At 38.3% G+C, this 10,857-nt stretch overlaps 1 protein-coding gene across 1 annotated transcript; it reads left to right on the top strand.

The window, feature by feature from the left end:
- Positions 1-621: 621 nt before the first annotated feature.
- LOC134566002 (vomeronasal type-2 receptor 26-like) lies at positions 622-1,344 on the top strand (the record flags this gene model as incomplete). The annotated part of the gene is made up of 1 exon (XM_063425716.1): positions 622-1,344. A coding segment is annotated over one exon (723 nt), but the record flags the coding sequence as incomplete, so codon positions are not given.
- Positions 1,345-10,857: the final 9,513 nt, after the last annotated feature.

The following is a 10,857-nucleotide window of genomic DNA, read 5'->3' as shown; positions in this document are numbered from 1 at the left end:
ATTCCAGGGGTGTATATAATAATTATTTTGTATCAACTATTGTTCTCTGCCAGAAAGGTAAGCCTTGCACCACTTGGCTTAGTGCAGACCCAGAGATTCCACTTTTTAGTTGGAAGTAGTGCATGCAGGGAGCAGCATCCAGTGAACCTCAAGAACAAAGACAAACTGTTGAGGAAAAATGGTTGGACCTTATATAATAGAGTTGCCAGGACACTCATTGCACCAAATGCACTACAGCTCACTGCAGTTGTTATGGTCCTTGGTTGTTCTTTTAATTTGCTTCCAACATTATTTATTTCCTTCACATAACCATTTCCTATTCCAAGTAACCTGACTGGTCAAATGTTCCTCATATGATAAAGCTGATTTAGTGGCTACATGTCTGACTCTACATCAACACTTATATTACTGATTATTAATTTTATATGTCTTTCTTCTATTACAGACAGTGATAACTGCCATAAATGTCCTGACAATGAATGGCCAGATGAGAGAAAAACAAAGTGCATTCCCAAAACTTATGACTTTCTATCATATGAAAACAATATTATGACTACAGTTTTCTCTTTAATCTCTGTTTTATTTTCACTTATAACTGTATTTATTTTGGGAATATTTGTTTTATTCTGGGAGACTCCCATTGTCAGAGCAAATAACCGGAATCTCAGCTTCATCCTCCTGGTCTCTCTCATGCTGAGCTTCCTCTGTGTGTTTCTGTTCCTCGGTCGTCCTGTAGATATAACCTGCATGCTGCGTCAAACCTCTTTTGGGATCATCTTCTCAGTAGCTGTATCTTCTGTACTGGGCAAAACTATCATGGTTTACATCGCTTTCAATGCTACTAAACCAGGCACCTCATGGAGAATGTGGGTTGGGGTCAAAGTGTCTAATATCATAGTTCTGATCTGTTCATCTGTTCAGGTTCTGATTAATGTTCTTTGGTTGTGCATTTCCCCTCCTTTTCATGAACTGGACATGCATTCTTACCCTGGAAGGATCATCATTCAGTGTAATGAAGGCTCAGTTATTGCGTTCTACTCTGTTCTGGGTTATATGGGGGTTCTGGCAGCGGTTAGTTTTATTATTGCTTATTTTGCCAGGACATTGCCAGACAGTTTTAATGAGGCCAAGAACATCACTTTTAGCATGCTGGTGTTCTGTAGTGTGTGGATTACAATGATCCCGGTCTATCTGAGCACAAAAGGGAAAGACATGGTGTCTGTAGAGATCTTTGCCATATTAACTTCTAGTGCTGGGGTGTTAGGCTGTATATATTTTCCTAAAAGTTTTATAATTCTTGTAAAACCTGAAATTAATACTAAAATGCATCTAATCAAATCATAAGATAAGATAAAAATCCGTTTGAACTGCTTCACTACCATGCATATTTTGTCTTCAAAAATATTATCATAACATTTATTTGAAGCATAGCGTGAATAGCTAGCACATAAACATTTGATAAAATAACAATTGTATTCATACATTACTGTTCAGTCAAACATGTAAGATACAATTATAGAATTATGCACAACAATGTTTATTTTTAATTCAATTATGAATTCCTTATAAAATTATTGGGGATTTTACAGGATTTGGACAATGTTCATTAACGCTTATTTTGCAATATTTTGCAGAGGGGCTAAAGTATTAGTATGACTGTATGACAATAAAAATACAGCAGGTGTGACAAAAATAGATAAAAAAACTTGTAAGGACCAAAAATGTAAAAATAAATTCTGCATTTGAGCATAATGCTCCAAATAAGTACAGTTATGTCGTGTATTACAGTAAGTACAGTTAAGTCATATGTTTCTAAACAAAATAAGGATTAAAAGAGTGTTATAACAGCAATTACTGTAATGCCATGTTAGAAATAGGACTGATCTAATTTACCCCTTCTTCTATCTGACTGCAGGAATAATATTTTTGAAGCTTCCTTTAGTGTTTGGAAGGTAGATAGGTTGTCATTCAGCCTCTTTGCAATATATATACAGCTTGATTTATTAGTAAACATTTGTATTTCTTTGAAAAGATATGTGAGATTTACTTGTTTTGACTTGTGGTTTTGGAAATCACTATAAATTTACAGCTCAAATGTTCAATACATTTTCTGGCCTAAAACCTTTGAAGAAGCGAGGGGCGGGGCCTGACCACCATGCTAAACGGTCACACTTAAAGTGAGCTCTCTGCAAAACTATAGTAACAAGCAAATAAATCAACTCAACACCCGAGCAAACTTGACAATTCCTGTTGGAGACAATCTGCGACACATTCTGAGGCATCTAACCGATAGAATGGTGGTTTTACCCCAGCACATCTCTGAGATCTACCCATGGGGGCAGCTGGGGAGAAACAGACGATCTCCCTGACGATCATCCTGCCAGGATGAGGAAAGGTGTTTGGGCTTCGGGTGAGGGACATCCCGGCACATGCTTGTCGGCTCATCAAACTAAAGGGCCTGCGTGATCCTGCAAAAGCCCCTGCACTCTGAGGCCTTCCAATCAGCTGTCCTAAAATAGCAGATGCGCCATGTCATGTGATGTCAGCCTGGAGACATCTAGGAGGCGCCTGGACGAAATCTTGTCCAATTTTTGTCTCAAACTCACTGACAGGCACAAGCAACGCGAGGAGAGGGAGCAGGGTGATGGCTCATCTCAAGGCTCACCTCCTAATACCCATCGACTCACTAAGCATGTAATCTCCACACCACGCAACTTACACCAGCAGAGGCGACACAATCAAGCCCCTGGCACTTACCGGAGCCCCAAGGTGACCAACACTCAGTGCCCCAATCCCGGGCAGAGAATCGCAAGGGGGAGCTCCCCGGCGCACACCTCGCACCTTTCGGAGGAAGAAGCTTCAAGACCTAGCTGGCACTGCACCGGGACACCGGTAGAGGAGCCGCACACGGCCGGACTGGCAGGAACCGGATCCCAACTCAAGCCTGGGGTAGACGGAACGACAAGTTCTGGGCCATTGAGACTGCGACAAACCAAGTAGGTCAGGTGCCAAGACAGGGGATAGGGTGAACTTCCAACTATGTACTACCTGTGCATTTCAGTTACTGCCATGCTTTTATTTCACTGACTGATATGTATCAACCCTTGCCTGGACTGTTTGCGCTACATTGCCTTTTCAGTTAACTACCCTTGCAATCCTGATAGTACCTAATGGTCATGGCACTCTACCCTATCTGAGCCATGGAGCATATTGTTATTTTTATTGTCTGTTTGATAATCTTTGTCTTCACCAACTCGCCATAACACTATGCGTACAACCTATAGCACAACTGTTAAGCTGTTAAATCTGTCTCACAGGCACTCAGCTACTCTGTTCTACATTAACTCACTACAAGCACTCACAGTGCATACCCCTATCATTACTACCGTTAAGATAATTGTACTGACCAACACCCACAAGACTAATCCTGATCATATAAATTGCATAGCATATTCCATTAATATGTTAAATATGTTTAGTTACTCAGTGTCAGCATAGCCTCATTAATCTTGCATTTTCTTGCAAGCAGTGACCATGGGGGAGAGATCAGGGGAGTAGAGATATATCTGGGTGTCGTCGGCATACAGATGGTAGCGGAATCCAAAGGAGTTAATGAGTTTGCCAAGAGAGGCAGTATAAAGAGAGAACAGAAGGGGACCAAGAATCCTTTCCGCTCAAGTCCAAGGGATTCCGCTCAAGTCCAAAGAAAATTGAAACCTTTATGACAGATAGCAAAGGTTTCTACAAATGTAATTGTTGCCTAGCCTGTAGGAAAACTAGCCCAACAGAGAGGTTAAAAACTACATTTAAATCCAACAATACTAGAAGACTATACAACATCAAAGATGTAATAACCTGCAATAGCAAAAATGTGATTTATCTATTGGAGTGTCATACGGAGGTAAAAACACTACAATCACTATTCATATCCTTAAGTGCAAATCCTCATAAGGCATTCCCTCAAATGCCCCCAAAACACATATATATATATATATATATATATATATTAAAAAATATAAGGATGCACACGAATACACCAGCAAGTAAAATCTGCTTACAAATCGTTTATTAGATATACCAAAACAATAATACAATAACATACAAAAAATAAATATTGGTGCTAATTATACTTGTACATGTGTGACTAAAAAAGGCACATGTACAAGTATAATTAGCACCAGTAATCAAGCCTAATGGGACAGAACACGAGTCACCCATCAATGGTGGGTGGGGGCCACAAGTAACAAAAGGGGGTGGGACCTATTGTCCCCCCTGCCCCCACTCTTGAAGGTAGGGTTTGGGCCAAAAGTAACAATAGAGGGGTGAGCTATTGCCCCCCCCAACGCCCACCCATTGGCGATGAGTGGGGGCTAAATGTAAAAAATACCCCCACACAATTGAGTAGGGGTCCCCTAGTCACCTCTCCCCATTAATATTGAAGCCTACCTACCCCCTCACTCTAAAAATAATGAGGGGAACAAAAAAAAACTAAATACCTGTAAATAAAAAAATTATACTTACCATTAGATGTCTTCTTTTTCATAAACCTTTTTTCAGCCCCCAAAAAGGCAAAATAAAAAGCCATAATTCCCGTTGAACATTGAAAAAAAAAAAAAAAAATATATATATATATATATATATATATATATATATATATATATATATATCCATTTTTGCTGTATAACTCACAATTGTTCAAATATGCATAAACTCCTGGGTGTATTTGTATGTGTGGATATAGTTTCAAGGTATATGGATAAATGGATTTTTAAATGTGTATATTGCCAAAGGAATGTATTTGTGTATTGTGTGAGCATTTGCAAATGCACAATTCTATTTGTGTGTAATGTGAGATTGCAGAAATGTATTTTTGTGTACTACCAGAGTGTATTTGCATAGAAAGTCAATGTGTGAATTTGTAGTTCAACTTGTTAATAGCACTAGCGGGTGAATGCAGGTGTATATTTGAACTAACTGTACACATGCAACAACATTATAAGGCAATGTTCTAATCTGAATTTTCTTCTTCACTTGCCTATGGATGAATGCTCTAAGTGTCTTGATGACCTTGTATAAAGCCAAACATCACAATATCAATGTGTGCGGCATTGTGTTGGAGACTTTCTTTAAAGATAGCATATCAATTTTATATCAAGGTGATGCACTAGCCCCAATGCGGTTCTTCATAGGCTTTACAAGGCCTTACACTTGAAAAAAATAATGATGTGCTAGAATGTAACATCCTTAAATCAAAACTCAATGAAATCATGTAACCACCGTGATTTCTATTATGTTGCCACTAACTGCTGGTCAGTGAGAACAATCTCCCCAGACAGCTGAAGTGGTGAGTTGCAAATTTAGTTAAGTCCTTTAATATTACTTGATTACCAATCTTGTTTAAACCTTAAAAATAAGATTTGTCTAATGAAAATTATATATCTACCTCAGAACTGCAGAGCTTATTTTGATCATTTTACAACTAAACAGAGTAATCTGCTTACACCTATTAGAAAGTTCTGTTAAAAAGGGAGAGGGGGTTCTAGCTTATCATATTCAAATAACATATCAAATACTCTATTAATTCAATGTCAATGTTATTACCCAACTACCATAAAGAGCTTAAAGGAACACTATAGTCACCTAAATTACTTTAGCTAAATAAAGCAGTTTTAGTGTATAGATCATTCCCCTGCAATTTCACTGCTCAATTCACTGTCATTTAGGAGTTAAATCACGTTGTTTCTGTTTATGCAGCCCTAGCCACACCTCCCCTGGCATGAAAAAAACTGGTTGACAAAGCCTGCATGAAAACAACTGGTTTCACTTTCAAACAGATGTAATTTACCTTAAATAATTGTATCTCAATCTCTAAATTGAACTTTAATCACATACAGGAGGCTCTTGCAGGGTCTAGCAAGCTATTAACATAGCAGGGGATAAGAAAATCTTAATTAAACAGAACTTGCAATAAAGAAAGCCTAAATAGGGCTCTCTTTACAGGAAGTGTTTATGGAAGGCTGTGCAAGTCGCATGCAGGGAGGTGTGACTAGGGTTCATAAACAAAGGGATTTAACTCCTAAATGGCAGAGTATTGAGCAGTGAGGCTGCAGGGACATGTTCTATACACCAAAACTGCTTCATTAAGCTAAAGTTGTTCAGGTGACTATATTGTCCCTTTAAAAAACTACAATCACTTGCTTTCTTTCCACCGATCTTCCACAATTCCTGAGGGCAAGTTTACCCGATCAAGAAATTCCCCTCCTGCTTAACTCCTCCTAGAAACAGGATAACCTGTAAGTAGAAAGGAAAAATTACTTAGAACGTCTGGATAGAGTACCCAGGTGTCAAAAGTAAGTACTGGAATTTAGAAAAAATGGGATCTTCCAAGTTATTTGATAATATAAACTTAAAAAGTCATATAGCAAGCATAACCAGATTGGTGGTCAAACACCCGAATTGGGTAGAAAATCTAGCCTTAATGGCACACCTCTAGATATCCTGGTAAGTGGAGTACTTACAAACCAGTCTCTAAATAGCTACAGATAATAGACTTTAATCATGGTAGGTCAATTCTGATAGCTACAGACGATAAATAGACTTAGCTTAAAATTGCTAAGTATAGTATTGACTAGGATCACTGGTCCTTAAACTGGGAGTAGTCTTAGTGCTCTACAGGCCACATATGACATTTAGAGAAGTATCAAAATGAAGCCAAAAGATATTTAAAGTAGTATATCAGACTATTCACGAGAAAAGCCTACAATCATCTCCATATCAAAGGGTTAGATAACTGTAATGAGATCAAAAAGATACTTAAGACTCACAGTATATCTTACCCATATTATATGAAACAAAGAGATGATAAAAGCTTGCAGGCATATAGGTGTAGGTCATGTAGTATAGCTACCTAGTCCCATAAATCATGGCCAGTGTAAAGAGGTGAAAAAATAGAAAGTGAAAATTATAGTGAACTAATGTGCAGAACCATACTTAGATTGTTGGTTACCTGCACATAGTGACAGTGCCCTAGTGAGAAAATAAATGAAAGAAGATGGAACCCGACGCGCGTTTCGGTGCTTTCAGTGATGCACCTTCGTCACGGGCTAGAGGGAGAGTGACCTCTGGTCTCCATTTAAATATGTGCTGGTAGCTGCTGATAACTGTTGAACCAATTGGAAGCAGGCATGATGACATCATTTGGGCGCCAAGATATTGAGCGTTCATATGCTAATGAGCCCTTCAAATTTGGCTAATCATTGAACTTGCCGTCTGACGTCAGCGGCTTCATCTATTAACTGTTACAGTGTCGAAAATGTCAGTGACAAGTGGATTACTATTGACCTTAGGGGATATACATATTGTGAATGGTGACATATAACAAACATATGCCGATGTTCTCCTAAAGGGCAATAAATATATTACGTCGCTGAAGTGGCATAACGATCTCCAAGTCATTTATCATAACTGAATATTGAGTACTATGTAGCTAGTTGATGTAATGTAACTTTGTATGGATTATATGCCAATCTCTTCAGTAATGCTGTGAAGTTGTAACATTACTGCGGCTAGAAAACATAGCCGGCAATGTTTGGAACTCAGATTGTCGGTCCAATTCCGTCAAGTATCTGTACCATGAAATCCATATTATGCCGAATACACTGATTGACCAATTGTATAACTAAAGAATCGGAAATAAAAGAGTCTATTTTCTGAGCTTAATAGGTTGCCATCTAACCGCGGCAGTTAAATCTATGTCAGAAACGTCATCTCTAGAATTTAAATAGTTAAATCAGGTATCAAGAATGTGACGAATTCATTAGTTTTGTCCCATTATGTTACATCTATATAAAGATGATGTCAAACAAAAGTACCTTGCCGATAATCACATACTGGACAGTAAAGTTTTGACTGTGTCTCCGATGTAAGGGAATGACATTATGCCGGAATGCGTGTGGCTAATGACTAAACTGTGGTTTACTAGTATTTGTATATTGTTACTAAGTTTCTACACTGCAGCTAAACTAATTAGCTGATATGGCCACAAAGTGCACATATACAGCCATTATCAAATAACTTGGAAGATCCCATTTTTCTAAATTCCAGTACTTACTTTTGAAACCTGGGTACTCTATCCAGACGGTCTAAGTATTTTTTCCTTTATATTTCCTGAATAGGGGTTAAGCCCCAGGACTCCTCTGGAGTGTCCATCTAGGTGTATTTCTTCCTGTGGAGAAGGGTTCCATTAGTTGGGCCCACCGACAAGGGTAGAGACTACTCTTTGAGATATTACTAATACGGTTTCAATACCTATACACCTATAGCGTTGCTTAAGATATGGCTGGATTCTTATCTGACAAAGCAAGTAGAGAAGCATGGTATACAGATATCTATTCTGTCTTTTCAGAAGGACACCTAACAGAGAATATTACACATACTAATATACATTTAACCTTCAACCACTTAACATATTTATTTAAACAACAAATAAGAGCAGGGTGGGAAGTTGCCTCACTTGAAAAATATCTCAATAAAGAGCTAATTCCAAGGGGACTCATAGTCCAGACATTCCTCGACCCCACATTGAGGAAGCCGAGTTCATTAAGGAGTGGGAGGAAGCAGCAGGCATTTGTTTCCGTAAATTTATGGACATCTTACGCAGGTGTGAAAAACTGAGACTAGAAAAAATTATTAAAGAAGTCGATGAGGAAATAGATAAAATTCAAATTTTTAAAAAAGAAACTAACTTTGAACAACTTGAAACTAAAAAAACAACTTGACAGATTCCAAACCTCTATTAAAACACGCAAACACTCAAAATTCATGAGAGATTCTAAAGACTTTCAGACAGACAACATTTACCAAAAATTTAAGCGTAATAGAAGAGTTGACTTTGATCCATTTTCTACGTCGGAATACGACACCAGTGGCTCTGAAACAGAACCAACCTTAAAGGGTCCTTCCACCTCTACTGACCCAAATCCCAAAAGTATTTTGAAAAGGGGAATTAATTTTTTAGCAAGGGGAAATTTAGAAGAGAAACCCCAAAGGAACACAAGAAGCAGGTCAACAGAGAGATACAAACAGAGGAAAGCATGCTAACTAAGGAAAGCCTGATCATTAATTTGTGTTCTCACCAGCTCACTACTCTTGAAACCCAGATACTAAAAAGAGGATTGTCCTTTGTCCCCACACCTACATTTGATAGATTTTGCTGGACAAAGGACATTCATCTATTTGCTAGAAAACTAGCCCTTCATAAATTTCACTGTATTCAAAAGACTAAACGAGCAGGTAGACTAGGTCTGGAAATTCAAGATATGAATCTGCTGGACAACCTAGTTGACCTACTCAACAGTAATGATCCAGTGGTTACAAAGACGGCTCCTTTCACAAATTTGAAACCTAAAAGCAAATTTACTCCCTATATTCCAGAGTTCAAATATATAGATCTTTTTGTAGAACTAACTTGCAAAGAATTAGAGACTATGGGGGATGATATGCAATCCACAAAGAATCTGAACAATCTGAGCTTTCAGGAAAGGAAGGCACTCAACATCCTAAAAAAGAACGAGTCCATTACCATCAAGCCATCGATAAAGGGGGAAATCTGGTTGTAATGGACAGGACAAACTATGTGCAAATGGTACATAGAATCATAGATGATGTGAACACCTATGAAGTTCTAACCTCCGACCCAACAAACAAGTATCTACTTGAATTGAAAAACATTTTAGACCTAGCTTTCCAAAAAAATCTAATAACGACGGATGAATTTAAATTCATGTGGAATAAAAAACCAACTATAGCAACCTTTTATTCCCTGCCCAAGATCCATAAACAGCAGGCAATACTATCTGGGAGACCGGTAGTCTCAGGCAGGAATAATCTTTCACAAAACTGCAGTGTTTATGTAGAATACATCTTACGGGATATTGTCAAGACCCTCCCTTCCTACCTTAGAGACACAAAACAGACCCTGAATGTCTTGAAAGACATGACACTACCTCCTGATGCTAAACTATGTAGTCTAGATGTAGAAGGACTATACAGTTCCATCCCCCACAACATAGGCATTAAAAATGTTCAATGGTTTCTCCAAACTAGAGATATGTCATTCAACAACCATAATGATTTTGTGTTGCAACTTCTACGGTTTATCCTCACACATAATAATTTTTTGTTTGAGGGAACCTACTATCACCAGGTGAGAGGGACCGCTATGGGGACAACTTGTGCCCCCTCATATGCGAACCTCCACCTGGGATGTTGGGAACACAACACCGTTTTCAGCGCAGAGTTTTCCAAGTACCACAATTACATTAAATTGTGGAAACGTTACATTGATGACGTGCTGATTGCATGGACTGGATTGTCTGAATTATTTAACAGGTTTGTTGAAGCTCTAAATATTAACAACATCAATCTCAGACTAACTCATGAAATAGGCGGACAAAAACTACTCTTCCTTGATGTCACGTTAGAAATTACATTGGATAACTGTCTGTCCACCACCCTTTTTAGAAAACCCACAGCTGCTAACAATTTGTTGAATTGGGAGAGCTATCATCCTACCTCTCTGAAGAGAGGGATACCCATGGGTCAGTACCTTCGAGTTAAAAGAAATTGCTCCACATTAGAAGAGTTTAAATCGAAAGCTCAAACATTGAGGTTGCAATTTAAAAAGAAAGGGTATTCCAATAGATGCCTCAAGACAGCGTACCAGAGGGCACTCCTAACTGAAAGAGATTCCCTCCTTATTGAGAATCCCACTAAGGGATTAATTACGTTTTTAGTCTTTCTATTTTGGTGGAGGGCATAAGCAATCCTTTTGTGTGTGGTATGTACATGTGTATACTT

Source organism: Pelobates fuscus, chromosome 6 (genome assembly GCF_036172605.1).
Source record: "Pelobates fuscus isolate aPelFus1 chromosome 6, aPelFus1.pri, whole genome shotgun sequence".
Taxonomy (NCBI): domain Eukaryota; kingdom Metazoa; phylum Chordata; class Amphibia; order Anura; family Pelobatidae; genus Pelobates; species Pelobates fuscus.
This window is presented reverse-complemented; position numbering and strand designations above follow the sequence as displayed.